The 23,575-nt window shown below is 40.3% G+C and overlaps 1 protein-coding gene across 4 annotated transcripts in view; it reads left to right on the top strand.

Moving 5' to 3' along the window:
* Positions 1–23,575, top strand: part of LOC121519765 (nucleoprotein TPR-like) — a 78,203-nt gene that overhangs the window by 35,863 nt on the left and 18,765 nt on the right. For 3 of the 4 annotated variants that reach the window (XM_041802648.1, XM_041802646.1, XM_041802649.1), the window contains 19 exons: positions 9–143; positions 409–549; positions 636–840; positions 953–1,149; positions 1,310–1,450; positions 3,028–3,144; positions 3,293–3,496; positions 4,092–4,276; positions 4,472–4,619; positions 4,727–4,864; positions 7,674–7,805; positions 8,075–8,205; positions 8,420–8,630; positions 8,727–8,876; positions 11,688–11,801; positions 12,944–13,048; positions 13,257–13,469; positions 13,800–13,838; positions 13,997–14,185. In XM_041802648.1, the coding sequence (XP_041658582.1) occupies positions 9–143; positions 409–549; positions 636–840; positions 953–1,149; positions 1,310–1,450; positions 3,028–3,144; positions 3,293–3,496; positions 4,092–4,276; positions 4,472–4,619; positions 4,727–4,864; positions 7,674–7,805; positions 8,075–8,205; positions 8,420–8,630; positions 8,727–8,876; positions 11,688–11,801; positions 12,944–13,048; positions 13,257–13,469; positions 13,800–13,838; positions 13,997–14,185 (2,895 nt within the window). The remainder of the gene's footprint in view (positions 1–8; positions 144–408; positions 550–635; positions 841–952; positions 1,150–1,309; positions 1,451–3,027; positions 3,145–3,292; positions 3,497–4,091; positions 4,277–4,471; positions 4,620–4,726; positions 4,865–7,673; positions 7,806–8,074; positions 8,206–8,419; positions 8,631–8,726; positions 8,877–11,687; positions 11,802–12,943; positions 13,049–13,256; positions 13,470–13,799; positions 13,839–13,996; positions 14,186–23,575) is intronic. The other variant, XM_041802647.1, reaches the window with a different exon arrangement.

Raw genomic sequence — 23,575 nt, 5'->3', positions numbered from 1 at the left:
TTTTCTAGGTGCGTGTAGAGAATTTGACCAAAGAAAGGGACATGTTGAGACAAGCAGAGAGTCGACTCAGTCGAGAGAAAGAGGCCATGCTTCATGAGCAGCGAAACCAGAACCTTCTGCTTACCAACCTGAAGACTATACAGGTACTGTTTAACCCATGTCCTGTTATTCAGCTGTGTATATTCCTGCCATAATGCAAGAATATTATTGCTGTTACAAGGTTCACAGAAAAAAGTTGTGTAGCTTTGCTTTTTTAAATTCCACACCAGAGTTTGAGTACTAAAATAGAAATGATTGATAACTAAATTTTACCTGCATTTTGCTGTCCAGTCGTCATTATTACAAGATAACAAACTTTCAGGTGAGCCTTACATGCACTTTTCCTCCTTTTTTCTAATACTGATGTAGTTGACCATGGAGCGTACTGAGACAGACACTCGGCAACGCTTGAACAACAAGATAGAACAACTGGAGGCAGAACTGGCTTCAATGAAGAAAAGGCTGGACCAGGAAGTTGCACAGAGACACACCCTGGGGCGCACCATGGATGTATGTTTAATGCACTTGAGTCTATGTGCTTGTGCTCTTGTCTTGAAACTCCTCTTATCCAACTATTGCACCCTCTGCTTTACCAGGCTCAGCTATTAGAAGCTAAGAAACAGCTGGAGACCCAGAACACTTTACAGCAGAAGACCAGGGAGTTGTTGCGTACTTCTGAACAGCAGGTTGCTGCACTGAAAGCCCAGCTGTCTTCTACTTCTCCCTCTGAAGCCGTTATCACCGCCAGCAGCTCAGCTCCTCCGGCTACCAGAGCTTCAGGCCTGAGAGCGCCACTGAGAGGTAAACAGCAGTACTTCAGAGACCCGTGTTTTATTTGTACAACTACAAGGGACTTCATAAAGCTTCAATCTTCAGTTCTTAAACAAGAGCCTTCTTTCTTCTTCTTTCTCAGTACGCTCTCCAGTGCCAACAGCCTCGCAGCAGCTCAGCAAATCAGAGCAGGAGCTCGAAGAAGTGAAAGGTCTTCTACGTGTGGCTGAGGAGCAAAACAGTGAACTAGCAGAGCAACTGAAGAATGCTAATGCTACTGTAGAGCAGTACAGGGCTGTGGTTCTGACTATAGAAGACAGTCTGAAGAAAGAAAAGGAGGTACAGATCACACTGGTTTTTTTTTTTAAGTAATTACATTTAAAAATCAGTGTATTTTTTCTTCCCCCATATGCATGAATACTCTATTACCCACCAGTCATTTTTTCAGTACATGTGCAAATGTCTGCTCCCTCATAAGTGACCCTTTTCAATGGTTTAGTCTCGCTCACCTCTGGAGATCCGTCTGAAGGAGTCGGAGGAGATACAGAAGCAGCTGGAGAAGAGGATTATTGAGGCAGAGAAAATGAAGCAGCAGCAGCAAGAAAACAGCAAAAAGGCTGTCGATGCGGTTGAGAAACAAGTAAGCATGTCACACATTTAACAGCGCATCTTTGCATAAATAGGTCTGTTGCATCTTTTAAGATGGATGTCTTAAAACTTTAGTGAAACCAATACAAGTTTGTGAGGCACTGAAATATATTTTACAATCTATTTCATTATAATGACAGTACTGTTAGAGGTATTGGTCGCATTGCTGAAGGAGATCCATTCATCCATCTTCTTCCACTTGTCTGGGGTCTGGTCACAGTGGCAGCAGGCGAAGCAGGTCAACCCAGACGTCCCTCCCCCCAGCAGCGTTTTACAGTTCCTCCTGAGGGATCCTGAGGCGCCCCCAGGCCGGACGGGTTATGTAATCCCTCCAGTGAGTTCTGGGTCTGCCTCGGGGTCTCCTCCCAGCTGGACCTGCCCAGAAGACCTCCGCAGGGAGGCGCCCAGTAGGCATCCTGATCCTTTGACATGAAGGGGCAACGGCTCTACTTCAAGATCCTTCTGGATTTCATCACCCTATCTCTAAGGCTGAGCCCAGCCACCCTCCTGAGGAATCTCATTTCCACTGCTTGAACCTGCAGCCTCATTCTTTCGATCATTACCCAGAGTTCATGTCCATAGGTGAGGGCTGGGACTTTGGCTACGTTCACACTGCAGGCCTTTAGGCACAATTCTGATCTTTTCTCAGATCTGATTTTTTTTTTGTTTGCCTGTTCAAACTGCAGTGAACTTCCAAAAGATCAGATATGTATCTGATTTAGAACCATGAAAGTGGCCTGAATCTGGTTCAAAAAGGTCAGATTCAGTGTGACTTGCGCTGTTCACACTGAAAAAAATCAGATATGAGTCACATGTGAGCAAAAAATCTGATTCAGGTCACTTTCAACTGCAGTGTGAACGTAGCCATAGAGCGACCGGTAAATTTCAGCCAGCTCCCCTTGCTTCACCATGACAGTACGGTACAACGCCTGCAAAACTGCTGATGCAGATAAATCCGCTTTTCAATCTCACAGTCCATTCTACCCTCACTCATGAACAAGACCTTGAGATACATGAACTCTCTCACCTGGGGCAAAGAGTCACTCCTCACCCTGAGGGAGCAGTCCATCATTTTCTGGCAGAGGACCAAAGCCTTAGGAGGAGAGCCCTGCTATGTGTAGCCAATAACGTTCCACCCCCCGCACCAGCTCCGGCTCCTTTACCACTAGAGAGGTGACGTTTCACGTCCCCAAAACCAGTCTACGCTGCCGGGGGTCAGTTCTCAGTGGCTCCCACCCACCCAGTGTCAAATGCACCTGACCCTCACACCCATCCCTCACAAGGTGGCTGCTCCATGTTGGTTCTTCAACTGAGCCCGACGAGCTCCATGTAGTGAACCTCAGCCACTTACATGTGGCTGTTTTTCAGCAGAGCCCCATTAATCTGTTGGGTCACAATCAGTCAATTCACATACTTTTGTGATTTATCTCTTTATAACTCCCTTGCAGTGATTTGTTGTCAACAAGCTTCTTCAGTTGACCTTGAGCCTCAGAGTACCTTTGCACCGGTCTTTCAGCTGCAGTGTCAGACACCACTGTCTGACGTTATCCTTCCTGTCATCTTGTCCAGGTGTGTGAGCTGCGGCGCAGTCTGAAGGCCAGTCAGACAGAGCAGCAGGAGGCGCTGGAGAGATCTGCTGCTGCTGTCACAAAAGAGCAAAAGGCCATACAGGACAGCCTCCTGCAGGTTCGTTAACACACACTTGCTTATTTATAGTCATGCTTATCCCCAGTAAGCAAATGTATTTATATCCTGAAATGAATTATTTCATTCAGTGCATCACTGCTAACATCTGCATGAAGCTTTGAACTTTCCCCTTCTGTCTTCAACCTAGACAAAGCTAGCTGAAGAAGCACAGGCCAAGTATGAGCGGGAGCTAATGCTACATGCTGCCGATGTGGAAGCTTTGCAAGAGCTCAAGAAAAGTCACCATCAAGAAGCAGCGCGGAGAAGGGAGTTAGAAAACCAGTTGAACAAGACATCATCCCTCCTGCAGGAGAAAACTGCTGCCTGGAATGTGTCGGAGAAACGGCTGAAGGTAGGAGAACTTACCAAGAGCAGGAGAGAAGTTCTTATTCTCTGCCTGTACTGTCATCTCATCCAAAGCTGATCATCTTAGAGGTGTTAGTCAGCTGACTGATAATCACTGCCTAGTAGCTGAGTCCTTTTAGTTAACCAAGTCAGAAACAATGAGAAAATAAGGATTTTATATTCAGGTCTTTACTGTTAGCTAACTAGTCAGGAGTCTATCTATGCAAGACCAGTTCCTCCAGTAATGTTCAACTCTGGATAAAGAGAAGGTATGTTTGTTTACTTAATAAAATGATTTATATGGCTGACTGTTCAATTTTCATGTGTGAACAGAATTAGGATTAGGAAAGGGTTCATCCAACATGCATAATTTCTCGTCTTGGAGGCTGTGAGCCGGTGATGCATCTGTTACTTTTCTGATGTTGGTTTGAAAGTGATCCTTAGTCTCTAATAATGAAGCAGCAGAGTAATCTTATCTTGTCTGGTCAGTTGTGTTGTATTGCTTTGCCTCACTCAGTGGTCCTCTCCATCCTTCACTGTTAATGAAGTCCAAGTGGAGATTATACTTTTCTGACTGGTCCTAACATTCGGCTGTCTTGTAGGAGGATCTGTCCAATAAGAGCAGTAGGTGTGACGAGCTGGGTAAGCAGAACGCACTCCTGCACCAACAGATGGATGAAATGTTTGAGAAGAGTCGACAAATGCAGCAAAAGCAGCAGAACATGCAGCTTGACCTGTCATTCACTGAGGAAGGGAAAACCACGGAACAGATTCTTGAAATACTCAGGTAATCCTGCAGCACCAACATAGCGCTGTTCTACCCTAACACTCTGAGAATGGCTTCAGAATGTCGACGTAGAAAACACTCTGTTTTCACAAAGTTAAGCCTTTTATATTATGACTTTCATTTAAGATCTTTATATCCATTTTGAAATCAGTAGAATTGCATGTGAAAGTGTTTTTGAACTTTTGTGGGTCATAGGTTTGTTAGACGAGAGAAAGACATCGCCACGGTTCAGTGTGAGGCAACAGAGGGAGAAGTCATTCGCCTCAAACTGCGAATGGAACACCAAGACCGAGAATTAAAGGATCTACAGGAAGCTCTGAACAATGAGAGGGAGAAAATGCAGGTGTGGCACAAAGTGTCCTGATGGAGAGACTGTAGATGGGACATGAAATTTATTGTATTTGGTATTTGATATCATTTATTTTTGTTTAAACCGCTTTCTTGGCTCAGGCTACAGCAAAGACTCTGGCCCAGCAAGAGGAACAGCTGAAGAAGATGCAGACCATAAGTGCTCTCCAAGAAGCCAACAAGATGCTGAAAATGGAAAGAGATAAACTGGAACAAGAGCTGAAGCAAGCTCAGACTAAGGTAAAAATCCAGTTTTACTATGTATTATTCATGCATTACTTCCCATGTGTCTCCCTCACTGTTTTACATTTGAGCTCAGTGTGTCAGCCGAGCTCTAGGCTGTTGAATGTCCCTCAGGATAAAAATCTGTCAAGGACTGCTGCCTGCCCATACAAGTTTAAAGTGTCTAAAGCTTTTATCTTACAACTCTGTTGATATATAAACATCTTTAAATATGCTTGTATTCCTTGTTGAAAGTAAAAGAAGCGCTGATGGCTGTTTCTTGGCAGACTTTTATGTTTTTGTGGAACACTGTTCTAAAGTGATGGCGTTGCACTTAGAAACTTTCAAGTCCCTGTACAGTGAGATCCAAACTTTGTGTCTTTACACATCAGAAATGTTGGAATTAGAGCCCAACCGATTGATCGGTGGGCCGATTGTAGCGTCTCACAGATTAATCAACATCGGCCAATATGTAGCCGATGTATTAACTTTTTTGCTGCGCGGGGATTCTGTGTATCCCTGCTGAACTCAGCCCGAGTGCCTGGCCCCTTCCCCTCAGGCACAAGCGAATGCAGCCATCAGTGCAGCAGCAGCTCTCCTACACTCAGTGTTCCAACTTAGCGACTTTGTCGCTATATTTAGTGAGTTTTCAGACCCCTCCAGCAACCCTTTTTCAAAAAAATGACTAGTGACAAATCTAGCGACTTTTTCTGGCGTTATTGGAGAGTTTTGGAGACTCTGACGTGAAAGCACATATCGCACGTGCTGCCGTGGGCCCCTCCCCGTCCCTAAGCACTCACACGCCCGTTTCAGACTGGGGGTGTGTTTTGCTGCTTGCGTCTTTGTGAAATAAACAAAGATAAATGCAACTGTTAATTCACATGTCCACATTTGTGTTCATGTACAGTACCTATCCTGTGTACATCAATGTTCTTATTTCATATATCAGCCGATACATCGGATATCAGCTTTTTTTAACCCCAATATCGGCATCAGCCCCAAAAATCCCATATCGGGCTCTAGTTGGAATAATGCAGCTGTAAAACACCTCTGTTCTCAGCCAATGTCACTGCCTTGAGTGAAAGTTAGCAGCCACGGTGGTGAAGGGGCATTAAAAGCCTCATAATGGAGTGATTTGTGCCTGAAAGCAGCAAATTTTATCCCCAATGTCTGTCCGTCTGCTCTGGCACAGAGCCAGGCAGCTGTGCTCTGGCCCTAGTTTACTGTAAGGACAAGGAGTGGACTAATAGCTGGATGAACACACAACTTACCTGCTGAAGGTGTGTTTTATTCCATATTTCAGTTGTCTTTTGTCCTGGATGAGTAGAAGGAGCAGACTGTTGCTGTCTCTCTCCAAGTTAAATCCCTTTTATTTGTTAGCATTGCAGTGCTAAACTTCAGTAAAATTTCCTTTAATAGGCGTGGCCTATTCCTGCTAAGGTTGTCACAAAAGCCTCTGATGCCGTTATCGTTGAAGACTTTTATTTTGAAGAACAACGTCAGGAGATCGAGTGTTTTCAGCAGCAACTGAACAACGAAGACGTCTCATAATGAGGGAGAGACTTAACTTCACAGAACTCAGGAAATCAGCTGTAAAATACCTACCTCCTGAGTGGGCGTGGCTTCAGCTCATTCAACAGACACGCCCACACCATCCTGGAGCAGATTTTACTGCCTCATTTTTCATCATTTTGAAGCTTAATTTGTAACCTTAGAAATGTTTTTAATGACTGAAATTCAGCCTGGTGGTTCATAACACAGCGGCCTATCATACAATAACCCTAAAATACAGATTTTTTTTTTTTACTTTACTTTAATTATCATCGCATTTATACCCTTCCACAGGTTCTGATGCTCATGGAAGGTTCCTTAAATATGTCTAGAGACAATTGTTAATTTTATTGCCAGTCTTGAATTTTGAAAACTTTCTCTGGAGTCAGGAAATAGAGCAGCTTACCCAGGGCAGTTTCCTGCTCTTATGCAGCCATAATCTGAATGTAATTGTCACGGTGCTACCCCGTGCCCTCTAAACTGAGTACAGCATGCATGCATTAGTGTAACACAGCCTTTCTTTTAATACACCAAGCCGGCTGAGAGGTCTGTGTCATGTTAGCGTAGCATTGCTAGCAAACAGCTACTTAGTTAAAAAGGGGTGTTTCATTGCAAACCAAAGTAAATGTCTTTTTTTAATTATTATTATTAAATGTGAACATGTAACTTACCTTTGATATTGTGTATGATGATATGAATTTGGTAAATATTTATTCATTTTGCAGTCGTTCATTGTGTCTAGTAGAGTTAATTGAGGAGACTGGAGGCCTTGTGAAGTTGTTGGTGGTTGCTATCAGAGCTGTTGGGTTGTGAGAGTCATTTAAAGTGACACATGGTGTGTGCAGAGCTGCAACAGAGCATTTGTGTAGAGCTCAGTCTTCTTTTCTTTTCACATTTTTTCCTCTTTTTGCAAGTTTTTAGCATTATTTTTCTCCAGGCCTACTGCGCATTTTTCACTGTAAATAAAGTCACATAGACTGCATTTTTTGGAATCTTTGACTCCTTTTTGAGCCTAACCCACTAGGCCATCCTTACAGTAATACTTAGATTTTTTATGGTTTAAGGATTGAAAAGAGTATTTTTTAGGTGTGTTAAATATGCCAGAGGGCAGATTGGACAAAAAAACAGAGAATAAAGTCAGTAGAAAAGGAAGTTTCTCTTTAACTTTGTCTGCATAGGTGAGCTACAAAGCTGTCTTTAACACTTCAGCTGCAGTTCAGCTCCCATGAAGTTCACAGCATGTCTTCCCTTCTCTGTGCTCCTCTCTCTCCACCAGGTTTCCAAACTTCAGTCAGACATCAGTCCACTACATCACTCCATGTCCCAGCTGTCAGAAAAGAATGGATCTCTGTGTGCTGATAAGAAGATTCTTGAGGAAGACCTTAAACGCTTGAAAGCCAAAGTACAGGTGATGTGTCTGTGTACCTGTAAGAAACCTGCTAAAGCACAAGAGTTTACAGAGAGACTGAGAGAGAACATTTATTAATGCTGTTATAGAGATGCACTGTCCCTAGAGTTGCACAGAGAATCCCCATACTTTCAAGATATTTCTAAGAACATCATTTTTGCAGCAGATATTTTCTGTTATTTCATCTCTTCATTTTAAACTTTTCTTCACAATTACATGCTGAAATTTACAGTGTGTTGATCTAAATTTGACTAAATTCTCCTCTGCAGCAACTGCTCAGTCAACAAAAAGATGGCAATGATGAGGAGAGACAGAAGTTTGCCACTGAGAAAGAAGCTCAGCAGAGACGCATCGCACAGCTAGTGGAGGAGACGGCCAAGCTGAAGACGGAACTCACAAGGTAGAAACTGACATGCACCAAAGCTAAAGCATACCGAAGTGTTCACCGTTCAAATAGCACTTTTTATCTATAAATTCATTGAGTCTATAGCCAGACTGTGATTTTCTTTTGACCCTTGCCTGGACTATAACTGTAAATTCATCAGAAAAGAATTAACACTTATTTTGTTTCCAGGCTGTTTGATCATACAGAGATGATTTTATTTTTTCATTAGATCCACAGCAAGCAGTAACTCTGCTCAGTCCCAGCTGCAAGCCTTTAGAGATTCTGTCGCCCGTCTGACATCGGAGCGAGATTCCTTAAAGAAAGACTTGGAAACCAAAAACAGTGACATCTTGGAGAAGAACAAGACTATCACCCAAGTCAAGAAGATCGGACGACGCTACAAGACCCAGTATGAAGAGCTTAAAGCTCAGCATGACAAGGTGGTGCATGGTCCAGTGTCCAGTATTTAGTGCTACAGTAGGCAGTCACTTTACTTTGGAAGCAAAGCCAGATTCAGTATCTGTTCTTCTTTTCAGCTGGTTGAGGAGATGGCTGAGAAAGCACAAAGTGATGTTGGTCCAAGTCCAGAGGTACAGCAGGAGCTGACTAAAACCCAGGAGGAGCTCAAAAATGCCAGAGAGGAGCTCAGCACACTGAAAAAGGAGGTTCAGAAAAAAGAGGAGGAGGTGAGCAGTAAGACATGAGTCCTTGTAAACTCCAGTGCAAGAAAGAGTAATATGAGCAACATCAGTAACTGAAATTTTTATTGTGAAATGTTTTTATGTACAGATTTTATGTTATCATAAGTACAACTCTATCAAGTTTTCTCAAGTATCTTCTCTTATTAAAATTTTAGGCCTATTAAAATTGTTTTTACAAAAAAAGTTACAAAAGGCTGAATCCCAATTCTCCCCTTAACCCTCAATCTTACCCTAAAGCTCAACCCGCCCCTCAAAACCAGGTGTAAGGGCCATCTCATGACTTAGAAATGGGACACCCCTCAATAGCAGTTACCATTTCAGGCTGTAGAGGGCAGTAATGTGCCAAAACTGCGTCGTCTGTCGATACAGAGGAAGAAAAAGAAGGAGAACGTGTTAATATTGAACCAAATAACATGTCTAAACACCACAACCACGGACATGTTCAGCTGAAAGTCACCGTATAACATGGCCATCAGCTAACTCATAGGCTTGTCCGTGACGGCACGGTTACCGGCTTACTATCATAAAAATAAAAGTAAATGTTACGCTATTAAAAGGCTAATTATCCATAAAACAACAATCAATTAGAATATTGGATACCAATACCAAGGGAGCTCCAGGAACATCTCAGAATCAAGGGAGATAAAGTCCTCAAACTCACCCCTCAACTCTCAGGAGAATTGGGACAACCCTCGCACTTGGTGGGAACACGCATTTTGAGACTGAGGGTTAAGATTGGGGGTTAAAGGGAGAATTGGGGTTCAACCTTAACTGTAAGATCGGGTGATGCTTGAGCATGAAGAATCACTAATAGGTGTTGCATTGTTGTAGTGTGAAATTAGGGCATGTGGAACAGCATTTACTTTAGAATAAGGCTCACTTGTACTTGTTGGTAAATGGACTTGAGCTTGTCCATTCACACCCATTTACTCCAGATTTGCTCACTGATGGAAGCCTGCCATGTAAAGGTGACTTTAGTATTCATTAATCCCATCTACAGTATTTGCCCTCTCTCTGATTCCTGAGTTTTTAGCATATTTATCACACTTAAAAGTTCTGACTCATCAAACCAATTTTAATATCTCACAAAGACAACCCAAGTAAATAGAAAATGCAGTTTCTAAATGATTATTTAATATTTTAAGGGGAAAAAAATCCAAACCTACCTCTCTCTCTGTGGAAAAGTAATTGCCCCCTGAACTGGTTGTTCCATCCTTGGCAGCAATAACTGAAATCAAGTGTTTGTGATAACCAGTGATGAGTCTTTCTCATTGCTGTGGAGGAATGTTGTCCCACTCTTCTTCACAGAATTGTTTTAACTCAGCCATATTGGAGGGTTTTCCAGCATGAACTGCCCGTTTAAGGTCACACCACAGCATCTCAGTTGGATTTAGGTCCAGACCCTGACCGGGCCACTCCAGAACCTTCATTTAGTTTATTCTGATCCATTCAGAGGTGGACTTGCTGGTGTGTTTCGGGTCATTGTCCTGCTGCATAACCCAATAGCCCTTGATCTTGAGGTCATGAACTGATGGCCAGATGTTGGCCTTCAGGATTTTCTGGTAGACAGCAGCATTCATGGTTCCATCAATCACAGCAAGTGGTCCAGGTCCTGAAGCAGCACAGCAGCCCCAGACCATCACACTCCCACCACCATGTCTGACTGTTGGCATGATGTTCTTTTTATCAAATGCTGTGTTATTTTTACTCCAGATGTAACGGGACACACACCTTCCAGAAAATTCTACTTTTGTCTGGTCAGTCCTCAGAATATTTCCCAGAAGTCTTGGGGATCATCAGGATGTTTTTAGTCAAATGATAATGGCTCTGACCGTGGTTCTCTGGAGTCCCAAAGCCTTGGAAATGTCTTTGTAACCTTTTCCAGACTGATAGATTTCAGTCACTTTGTTTCTCATGTGTTCTTGAATTTCTTTGGATGGTGGCATGATACATTTCTTTCTGAGATCTTGTAGCCTACTTCACTTAGTCTGACAGCTTCTATTTAAGAGATTTCTACATTTAACTAATCTGGAGGTAATCAGGCCTGGGTGTGGCCACAGAAACTGAACTCAGCTTCCCAAGAACTGTGGTTAATCACAGTTAACTCATGATTTAACAAGGGGGCAATTACTTTTTTACACAGGGACAGATAGGTTTGGATTTTTTCCACTTTAAACTGCATTTTGTATTTATTTGGGTTGTCTTTGTGAGATATTGAAATTGGTTTGATGATCTGAAACATTTAAGTGTGACAAAAATGCAAAAACATCAGGAATCAGATAGGAGGCAAACACTTTTTCACAGCACTGTGAATACATTCAGCCACACTGATGCAGCAGTGGGAGCAGTTTGGGGTCAAGGGTCTTGCTCAGGGACATGTCAGTATTAAACAGCAGGAGCTAAGGAATGAACCCTCAGCCCTCAGGTTCAGTGATAGCCAACTATCTGCTATTTTGAGTCACTCTGCCATGTTATGTAATGTCCCATGGCAACAACTCTTAAACTTGACCATTTCTTCTCCGTGAAGCACTCCAAGTAATAATGCAGTATCATGACATCCTCTAGCATTAAACTGTGTTTATATGTTGTACATTCAAGTCATCCATTTTCTATTATTGTTTTTTCTTGTTCGCCCCTCTGAACGTACACTCATCAAAAGACCTCAAGCAACTTTAAGGATAGCTTGCATTGCATTTTTCAGAGTTGCTCTTTCTTGTATTTGCAATGCTCCATGTTGAAGTGTTCATATCATATAAAAGGGTGTCAAAATTATAATGTTCTTCTCTTCTCGCACAGAGCCAGAAGTTCCAGAATGAGCTGGAGCAGGCCAAAAAGGAAAACCAGCAAACCAAAGAGAAGTTCCAGGAGGCCCAAAACCAACTTTACCAGAACCAGAACCAGCTGACTGAGGTGCTGTGACTTGGGTTTTTAAAGCTACTGTTTGGTCTGTGATTAAATGTGACATTGTTCACACTCATATAGATGACTTTTAATACTTTATAGAGCTATGGATGCTAAAAACTCAGATGTGAATGGTTTCACCCAGCAGACAGAGGGCGGGACACATGAAAAACACATACATATATATTAAACTAGCGGTGTCAAGCCAAGGATGTGCACCTGATTTTCACCTGATGCAGTGTAAATGTTGAGGGTGGCGTTGTGGAGTCTTAAATACCACCTATTGTGCAAAATAAACTTTTCAGGCTTCTCTAACAAAAATATGTGCCCCTGGCCTGTCCACAACCCCCCCAAGAATCAGAAAATGTGTGCTGAAACAAGCTGTTCTCAGAGTTTCCCCTCATGATGTCATGTGGGGAGTTAGCCCCACCCCCAGGCTCCTCTCCTGGTCCCCCTTTCGGATGTGTGGAGGAGCAGCCTGACCCTGCCTCCGACTGACTCTATAACAAGAGCTGAGCCATCTAACCAATGAAGATGAAGAGGATTAACCACTGTGTGAGAGTAGGACATGAGGGATGAAAATCTGGAACCAGTCTTGATTGATTCAAACCTGGCAACAGTCAAACATTTATCATTAAAAACATGAAACAGCTGTACCACCTCGTATTCTACATTGTAGCTAGCTTAACCTTCATTATTGACATGTGATGTTTCACCAAACTTCATGCGAGCTATAGTAGTCGCGGCGTGAGCCAAACAAACTGAAGAGGCTCGTCCATGCCCACAGCAGGCTCATGAGCCCAGTGTAGTTTAGTGTTTTTGTTTGAGAGCGACGGCCGTCTGCCCTTCAGTGTGTGGCGGAGTAAGCGTATGTGTCAGACAGGGCAAGTGACCTAATGGGTGCAGGGACGGGGAGGGATGCAGAGTGTAAGGTGCACCAATCTTGGATTTTCTTGAAAATCTGTACATACGTATGATTTTTTTATTGCACCAGTTTCAAACCAGTCCACCCAAGAAGTCTTCTGAGAGGCTTAGAGGATAATTGGAGCAGCGGCGTGGCGTGTAAACCGAGACAGACAGGCACACGCACAGACATGCCACCAATTATTGTAGTAAGATTTGGCTCAGTTTTCACATGATTGCTTCTAAAGGTCCAGTCCCAGTTGTCTCAGACCAAGACTCAACTGCAGCAGAATCAGAACCAGCTGAGCCAGAGCCAAAAGGAGCTTCAGCAAAACAAGACCAGCATGCAGCAGGTAAGAAGTCCTGCCAGAACCACGGCACCCAACATGACGTGATTTGAATACGTCTCTCTGAACAGACGAAGGGTGTAACGTTAAAATTGTTAGCATCTTCTAACGTGATGTTTATTGTCATGGGCAAAAAATGTGACTATACCCCAGAGCCCCCTATCCACTCACCTCCGACCAACCTTACCCGTCTTTTCTCATTCCACATTTAAAGGTACAGAACCAGTTAAAATCAGCCCAGTCTCAAGTCCAAGCCCGGCAGAACCAGATTCAGCAGATCCAGAGGGAGCTTCAGCAGGCTAAAGAAGCTCTGCAGACCAACCTTGCAAACCAGAAGGAGCAACAGCAGACCCACTTAAACAGTCAACAGGTCCATAACCAAGAAATCAACGAGCTCAAGACTGCTCTTGGCCAAGCAGAGAGCAAGGTGGGAGGCCTTTTTCCTTGTTATTTTTTATTTCTCCCCTTTACATCTAATGCAGGTGCCTTTAACTTGTTTTTATTCAAAGTTTAAAACCAAAAGCATCCCATATTTTCAAGTTTAATATATAAAGACATTTTATTTCCTAGTTATAGTAAAAACTATAAGTGATGACATTACATTATTTGCAATGACAATTTCTCAGTCATAAGATCTAGAGTGACTGAACACCACAAGTGCATCTGTGTCCTCCTGAATCTCTGTTGTTGATATTTGACACGCTGTTAGTGAAAAACGGCCTTTTCTAAATAGTTGAACGTTTGTTCTCATTTAAAGGTGTCTGAGCTTCAAGGCACACTGGACGGCCAACAGAAGGTTTGGAACATTCTGAGGCTGAATGTTTTTTAACTGGGTTTGATAGACATACCTGTTGTTTAGCTGTTTACGGTAAAGCTTTTTCATAGTTTGATCTGATCTGTACTTGAGCATTGAAATGCCTCCTGTGTAAAGGACTTCTGTCCTTGTTATCCCAGATCATTGGTGAGCGCGAAGCAGACATCAAGCAACTGCAGGAGCAGCTAACAGAAGCTAACCAGGCTAATGAAGCCATCAAAGCGACACAGGACAGCCAGAGCTCACTGCCTGCGCAGGCCAGTGATGCTCATGTTAGCAGTGAAACTCACCAGGAGCTACAGGAGGAGCTGAACAAACTCAGACAAGAGGTATTCCATGAATGCTCTGTAGTTTGAAGGTTTTGTCTGGTTTTAACACAAAGCTACTACAACTAAATCTATACCATGGTCTTGGTGAATACTCCATTCTGATTGGCTCTGGAAATTCCACTGGTGTCCATTAACTTATGATATATTAACACCGTTCGAACTTCACAAGTAGTTCCGGTCAAAAAATCATTACACTGTTCCAAATTAATGTGCAGCAGCCGTCAGCCGTTACTCCGTTAGGAGTAACCATAGCAACCTGAGACAGTCATGTTTTCTGAGCAGGGAGTACAGCGCTGCCACTCTAAGGAGCCTGCAGACTGGCATCAACCATCACTTAACTGACATAAATAAAATGACGGGGTTACAGGTTTAAGACCTGTAACGTATGACGCTCTTATCTTCTATATCGATGTACGTCTTGTTTCCAGGCTTACCTTAACTCTGAGAGGTGAGTGTCGCAAAAAACTCACTTCCCTCCTGTTCTGACTGCTATAAACTATCGTCAGAAGATTCAAATAACATCAACAAAAGAAAAGAAGCCATTATTTCTTTGTAGAGCCAAAGGAAACGCTTCTGATAAACCGGCATGATAATATCTGATAACTAGAAAAGCACTCGGAGAGCGCAGACCTCTGCCATTAGCCCTATCTCCCAATACTAATGAATCCTTTTAAAAAAATCCTGGTTCCAGACGGTGATCCCGATCACTCCCAAAATCTAATCAGTTCTTCCTTAGGCCACTTCTGACATTTCCTAAAAATTTCTGAAAATCTGTCCACAACTTTTTGAGTTAAGTTGCTAACGAACAAACAAACGAACTAACAAACAAAGTAACAAACGCACCAACAAACTAACCAGCAAACTAACTAGCAAGCCAACTAACTAACCAACAAACCCTGCAGATCACATAATTGTCATATATCAAAGTGTCTGACAGAGAATCAGCACCTGCAGGGCGTGGACAGCTCTGTTTTCATGTCTGTGACCTCGTAGTGCTGAAGGACGAATTATTCTGTTTATTCAAACAGCTGGTCTGCTAAAACTAAGCTTTCTGTCAGATGACTGTTCATGTTAACGTACAGGTTTATAGTCTGATCATGACTGTTCATGTTTACGTACAGGTTTATAGTCTGATCATGACTGTTCATGTTTACGTACAGGTTTATAGTCTGATCATGACTGTTCATGTTTACGTACAGGTTTATAGTCTGATCATGACTGTTCATGTTTACGTACAGGTTTATAGTCTGATCATGACTGTTCATGTTAACGTACAGGTTTATAGTCTGATCACATGACTGTTCATGTTAACCTTCAGGTTTATAGTCTGATCATGACTGTTCATGTTAACGTACAGGTTTATAGTCTGATAATGACTGTTCATGTTAACGTACAGGTTTATAGTCTCATCATGACTGTTCATGTTAACGTACAGGTTTATAGTCTGATCATGACTGTTCATGTTAACGTACAGGTTTATAGTCTGATCACATGACTGTTCATGTTAACGTACAGGTTTATAGTCTGATCATGACTGTTCATGTTAACGTACAGGTTTATAGTCTGATCATGACTGTTCATGTTAACGTACAGGTTTATAGTCTGATCACATGACTGTTCATGTTAACGTACAGGTTTATAGTCTGATCATGACTGTTCATGTTAACGTACAGGTTTATAGTCTGATCACATGACTGTTCATGTTAACGTACAGGTTTATAGTCTGATCATGACTGTTCATGTTAACGTACAGGTTTATAGTCTGATCATGACTGTTCATGTTAACGTACAGGTTTATAGTCTGATCATGACTGTTCATGTTAACATACAGGTTTATAGTCTGATCACATGACTGTTCATGTTAACATACAGGTTTATAGTCTGATCATGACTGTTCATGTTAACGTACAGGTTTATAGTCTGATCACATGACTGTTCATGTTAACATACAGGTTTATAGTCTGATCACATGACTGTTCATGTTAACGTACAGGTTTATAGTCTGATCATGACTGTTCATGTTAACGTACAGGTTTATAGTCTGATCATGACTGTTCATGTTAACGTACAGGTTTATAGTCTGATCATGACTGTTCATGTTAACGTACAGGTTTATAGTCTGATCATGACTGTTCATGTTATCGTACAGGTTTATAGTCTGATCACATGACTGTTCATGTTAACGTACAGGTTTATAGTCTGATCACATGACTGTTCATGTTAACGTACAGGTTTATAGTCTGATCACATGACTGTTCATGTTAACGTACAGGTTTATAGTCTGATCATGACTGTTCATGTTAACGTACAGGTTTATAGTCTGATCACATGACTGTTCATGTTAACGTACAGGTTTATAGTCTGATCACATGACTGTTCATGTTAACGTACAGGTTTATAGTCTGATCACATGACTGTTCATGTTAACGTACAGGTTTATAGTCTGATCATGACTGTTCATGTTAACGTACAGGTTTATAGTCTGATCATGACTGTTCATGTTAACGTACAGGTTTATAGTCTGATCATGACTGTTCATGTTAACGTACAGGTTTATAGTCTGATCATATGACTGTTCATGTTAACGTACAGGTTTATAGTCTGATCATGACTGTTCATGTTAACGTACAGGTTTATAGTCTGATCACATGACTGTTCATGTTAACGTACAGGTTTATAGTCTGATCATGACTGTTCATGTTAACGTACAGGTTTATAGTCTGATCATGACTGTTCATGTTAACGTACAGGTTTATAGTCTGATCACATGACTGTTCATGTTAACGTACAGGTTTATAGTCTGATCACATGACTGTTCATGTTAACATACAGGTTTATAGTCTGATCACATGACTGTTCATGTTAACGTACAGGTTTATAGTCTGATCACATGACTGTTCATGTTAACGTACAGGTTTATAGTCTGATCACATGACTGTTCATGTTAACGTACAGGTTTATAGTCTGATCACATGACTGTTCATGTTAACGTACAGGTTTATAGTCTGATCATGACTGTTCATGTTAACGTACAGGTTTATAGTCTGATCATGACTGTTCATGTTAACGTACAGGTTTATAGTCTGATCACATGACTGTTCATGTTAACGTACAGGTTTATAGTCTGATCACATGACTGTTCATGTTAACATTCACGTTTATAGTCTGATCATGACTGTTCATGTTAAGGTACAGGTTTATAGTCTGATCATGACTGTTCATGTTAACGTACAGGTTTATAGTCTCATCATGACTGTTCATGTTAACGTACAGGTTTATAGTCTGATCACATGACTGTTCATGTTAACGTACAGGTTTATAGTCTGATCACATGACTGTTCATGTTAACGTACAGGTTTATAGTCTGATCATGACTGTTCATGTTAACGTACAGGTTTATAGTCTGATCATGACTGTTCATGTTAACGTACAGGTTTATAGTCTGATCATGACTGTTCATGTTAACGTACAGGTTTATAGTCTGATCACATGACTGTTCATGTTAACGTACAGGTTTATAGTCTGATCATGACTGTTCATGTTAACGTACAGGTTTATAGTCTGATCACATGACTGTTCATGTTAATGTACAGGTTTATAGTCTGATCATGACTGTTCATGTTAACGTACAGGTTTATAGTCTGATCATGACTGTTCATGTTAAGGTACAGGTTTATAGTCTGATCATGACTGTTCATGTTAACGTACAGGTTTATAGTCTGATCATGACTGTTCATGTTAACGTACAGGTTTATAGTCTGATCACATGACTGTTCATGTTAACGTACAGGTTTATAGTCTGATCATGACTGTTCATGTTAACATACAGGTTTATAGTCTGATCATGACTGTTCATGTTAACATACAGGTTTATAGTCTGATCATGACTGTTCATGTTAACGTACAGGTTTATAGTCTGATCACATGACTGTTCATGTTAACGTACAGGTTTATAGTCTGATCATGACTGTTCATGTTAACGTACAGGTTTATAGTCTGATCACATGACTGTTCATGTTAACATACAGGTTTATAGTCTGATCATGACTGTTCATGTTAACATACAGGTTTATAGTCTGATCATGACTGTTCATGTTAACGTACAGGTTTATAGTCTGATCATGACTGTTCATGTTAACGTACAGGTTTATAGTCTGATCATGACTGTTCATGTTAACGTACAGGTTTATAGTCTGATCACATGACTGTTCATGTTAACATACAGGTTTATAGTCTGATCATGACTGTTCATGTTAACGTACAGGTTTATAGTCTGATCATGACTGTTCATGTTAACATACAGGTTTATAGTCTGATCATGACTGTTCATGTTAACGTACAGGTTTATAGTCTGATCATGACTGTTCATGTTAACGTACAGGTTTATAGTCTGATCATGACTGTTCATGTTAACAGACCGGTTTATAGTCTGATCATGACTGTTCATGTTAACGTACAGGTTTATAGTCTGATCACATGACTGTTCATGTTAACGTACAGGTTTATAGTCTGATCACATGACTGTTCATGTTAACATACAGGTTTATAGTCTGATCATGACTGTTCATGTTAACGTACAGGTTTATAGTCTGATCATGACTGTTCATGTTAACGTACAGGTTTATAGTCTGATCACATGACTGTTCATGTTAACGTACAGGTTTATAGTCTGATCATGACTGTTCATGTTAACGTAAAGGTTTATAGTCTGATCACATGTCTGTTCATGTTAACATACAGGTTTATAGTCTCATCATGACTGTTCATGTTAACGTACAGGTTTATAGTCTGATCACATGACTGTTCATGTTAACATACAGGTTTATAGTCTGATCACATGACTGTTCATGTTAACGTACAGGTTTATAGTCTGATCATGACTGTTCATGTTAACGTAAAGGTTTATAGTCTGATCACACGACTGTTCATGTTAACCTACAGGTTTATAGTCTGATCATGACTGTTCATGTTAACGTAAAGGTTTATAGTCTGATCACATGACTGTTCATGTTAACGTACAGGTTTATAGTCTGATCATGACTGTTCATGTTAACGTACAGGTTTATAGTCTGATCATGACTGTTCATGTTAACGTACAGGTTTATAGTCTGATCATGACTGTTCATGTTAACATACAGGTTTATAGTCTGATCATGACTGTTCATGTTAACGTACAGGTTTATAGTCTGATCATGACTGTTCATGTTAACGTACAGGTTTATAGTCTGATCATGACTGTTCATGTTAACTTACAGGTTTATAGTCTGATCATGACTGTTCATGTTAACGTACAGGTTTATAGTCTGATCATGACTGTTCATGTTAACGTACAGGTTTATAGTCTGATCACATGACTGTTCATGTTAACATACAGGTTTATAGTCTGATCACATGACTGTTCATGTTAACGTACAGGTTTATAGTCTGATCATGACTGTTCATGTTAACGTACAGGTTTATAGTCTGATCACATGACTGTTCATGTTAACATACAGGTTTATAGTCTGATCATGACTGTTCATGTTAACGTACAGGTTTATAGTCTGATCATGACTGTTCATGTTAACGTACAGGTTTATAGTCTGATCACATGACTGTTCATGTTAACGTACAGGTTTATAGTCTGATCACATGACTGTTCATGTTAACGTACAGGTTTATAGTCTGATCATGACTGTTCATGTTAAAGTACAGGTTTATAGTCTGATCATGACTGTTCATGTTAACGTACAGGTTTATAGTCTGATCATGACTGTTCATGTTAACGTACAGGTTTATAGTCTGATCATGACTGTTCATGTTAACATACAGGTTTATAGTCTGATCATGACTGTTCATGTTAACATACAGGTTTATAGTCTGATCACATGACTGTTCATGTTAACGTACAGGTTTATAGTCTGATCACATGACTGTTCATGTTAACGTACAGGTTTATAGTCTGATCATGACTGTTCATGTTAACGTACAGGTTTATAGTCTGATCATGACTGTTCATGTTAACGTACAGGTTTATAGTCTGATCATGACTGTTCATGTTAACGTACAGGTTTATAGTCTGATCACATGACTGTTCATGTTAACGTACAGGTTTATAGTCTGATCATGACTGTTCATGTTAACGTACAGGTTTATAGTCTGATCATGACTGTTCATGTTAACGTACAGGTTTATAGTCTGATCATGACTGTTCATGTTAACGTACAGGTTTATAGTCTGATCATGACTGTTCATGTTAACGTACAGGTTTATAGTCTGATCATGACTGTTCATGTTAACGTACAGGTTTATAGTCTGATCACATGACTGTTCATGTTAATGTACAGGTTTATAGTCTGATCACATGACTGTTCATGTTAACGTACAGGTTTATAGTCTGATCATGACTGTTCATGTTAACGTACAGGTTTATAGTCTGATCACATGACTGTTCATGTTAACATACAGGTTTATAGTCTGATCACATGACTGTTCATGTTAACATACAGGTTTATAGTCTGATCACATGACTGTTCATGTTAACGTACAGGTTTATAGTCTGATCATGACTGTTCATGTTAACGTACAGGTTTATAGTCTGATCACATGACTGTTCATGTTAACGTACAGGTTTATAGTCTGATCATGACTGTTCATGTTAACGTACAGGTTTATAGTCTGATCATGACTGTTCATGTTAACGTACAGGTTTATAGTCTGATCACATGACTGTTCATGTTAACGTACAGGTTTATAGTCTGATCATGACTGTTCATGTTAACGTACAGGTTTATAGTCTGATCATGACTGTTCATGTTAACGTACAGGTTTATAGTCTGATCATGACTGTTCATGTTAACCTACAGGTTTATAGTCTGATCACATGACTGTTCATGTTAACGTACAGGTTTATAGTCTCATCATGACTGTTCATGTTAACGTACAGGTTTATAGTCTCATCATGACTGTTCATGTTAATGTACAGGTTTATAGTCTGATCACATGTCTGTTCATGTTAACATACAGGTTTATAGTCTGATCACATGACTGTTCATGTTAATGTACAGGTTTATAGTCTCATCATGACTGTTCATGTTAATGTACAGGTTTATAGTCTGATCACATGACTGTTCATGTTAACATACAGGTTTATAGTCTCATCATGACTGTTCATGTTAATGTACAGGTTTATAGTCTCATCATGACTGTTCATGTTAACGTACAGGTTTATAGTCTGATCATGACTGTTCATGTTAAGCATTACAGGTTTATAGTCTGATCATGACTGTTCATGTTAACGTACAGGTTTATAGTCTGATCATGACTGTTCATGTTAACATACAGGTTTATAGTCTGATCATGACTGTTCATGTTAACGTACAGGTTTATAGTCTGATCACATGACTGTTCATGTTAACGTACAGGTTTATAGTCTGATCACATGACTGTTCATGTTAACATACAGGTTTATAGTCTGATCATGACTGTTCATGTTAACGTACAGGTTTATAGTCTGATCATGACTGTTCATGTTAACGTACAGGTTTATAGTCTGATCACATGACTGTTCATGTTAACGTACAGGTTTATAGTCTGATCATGACTGTTCATGTTAACGTACAGGTTTATAGTCTGATCATGACTGTTCATGTTAACGTACAGGTTTATAGTCTGATCATGACTGTTCATGTTAACGTACAGGTTTATAGTCTGATCACATGACTGTTCATGTTAACGTACAGGTTTATAGTCTGATCATGACTGTTCATGTTAACGTACAGGTTTATAGTCTGATCACATGACTGTTCATGTGACCGTACAGGTTTATAGTTAGATAAGGACTGTTCATGTTAACGTACAGGTTTATAGTCTGATCACATGACTGTTCATGTTAACCTACAGGTTTATAGTCTGATCACATGACTGTTCATGTTAACGTAAAGGTTTATAGTCTGATCATGACTGTTCATGTTAACTTACAGGTTTATAGTCTGATCATGACTGTCCATTTTAACGTACAGGTTTATTGTCTGATCATGACTGTTCATGTTAACGTACAGGTTTATAGTCTGATCACATGACTGTTCATGTTAACGTACAGGTTTATAGTCTCATCATGACTGTTCATGTTAACGTACAGGTTTATAGTCTGATCATGACTGTTCATGTTAACGTACAGGTTTATAGTCTGATCATGACTGTTCATGTTAACGTACAGGTTTATAGTCTGATCATGACTGTTCATGTTAACGTACAGGTTTATAGTCTCATCATGACTGTTCATGTTAACGTACAGGTTTATAGTCTGATCACATGACTGTTCATGTTAACGTACAGGTTTATAGTCTGATCACATGACTGTTCATGTTAACGTACAGGTTTATAGTCTGATCATGACTGTTCATGTTAACGTACAGGTTTATAGTCTGATCACATGACTGTTCATGTTAACGTACAGGTTTATAGTCTGATCACATGACTGTTCATGTTAACATACAGGTTTATAGTCTCATCATGACTGTTCATGTTAATGTACAGGTTTATAGTCTGATCACATGACTGTTCATGTTAACATACAGGTTTATAGTCTGATCACATGACTGTTCATGTTAACGTACAGGTTTATAGTCTGATCACATGACTGTTCATGTTAACGTACAGGTTTATAGTCTGATCATGACTGTTCATGTTAACGTACAGGTTTATAGTCTGATCATGACTGTTCATGTTAATGTACAGGTTTATAGTCTGATCATGACTGTTCATGTTAACCTACAGGTTTATAGTCTGATCACATGACTGTTCATGTTAACATACAGGTTTATAGTCTGATCACATGACTGTTCATGTTAACGTACAGGTTTATAGTCTGATCACATGACTGTTCATGTTAACGTACAGGTTTATAGTCTGATCACATGACTGTTCATGTTAACGTACAGGTTTATAGTCTGATCATGACTGTTCATGTTAACGTACAGGTTTATAGTCTGATCATGACTGTTCATGTTAGTGTACAGGTTTATAGTCTGATCACATGACTGTTCATGTTAACGTACAGGTTTATAGTCTCATCATGACTGTTCATGTTAACCTACAGGTTTATAGTCTCATCATGACTGGTCATGTTAACGTACAGGTTTATAGTCTGATCATGACTGGTCATGTTAACGTACAGGTTTATAGTCTGATCACATGACTGTTCATGTTAACGTACAGGTTTATAGTCTGATAATGACTGTTCATGTTAACGTACAGGTTTGTAGTCTGATCATGACTGTTCATGTTAACGTACAGGTTTATAGTCTGATCATGACTGTTCATGTTAACGTACAGGTTTATAGTCTGATCATGACTGTTCATGTTAACGTACAGGTTTATAGTCTGATCATGACTGTTCATGTTAACGTA

Source organism: Cheilinus undulatus, linkage group 13 (genome assembly GCF_018320785.1).
Source record: "Cheilinus undulatus linkage group 13, ASM1832078v1, whole genome shotgun sequence".
Classification (NCBI taxonomy): Eukaryota; Metazoa; Chordata; class Actinopteri; order Labriformes; family Labridae; genus Cheilinus; species Cheilinus undulatus.
The sequence above is the reverse complement of the archived record's forward strand: the minus strand, read 5'-3'. Positions and strand labels throughout refer to the sequence as shown.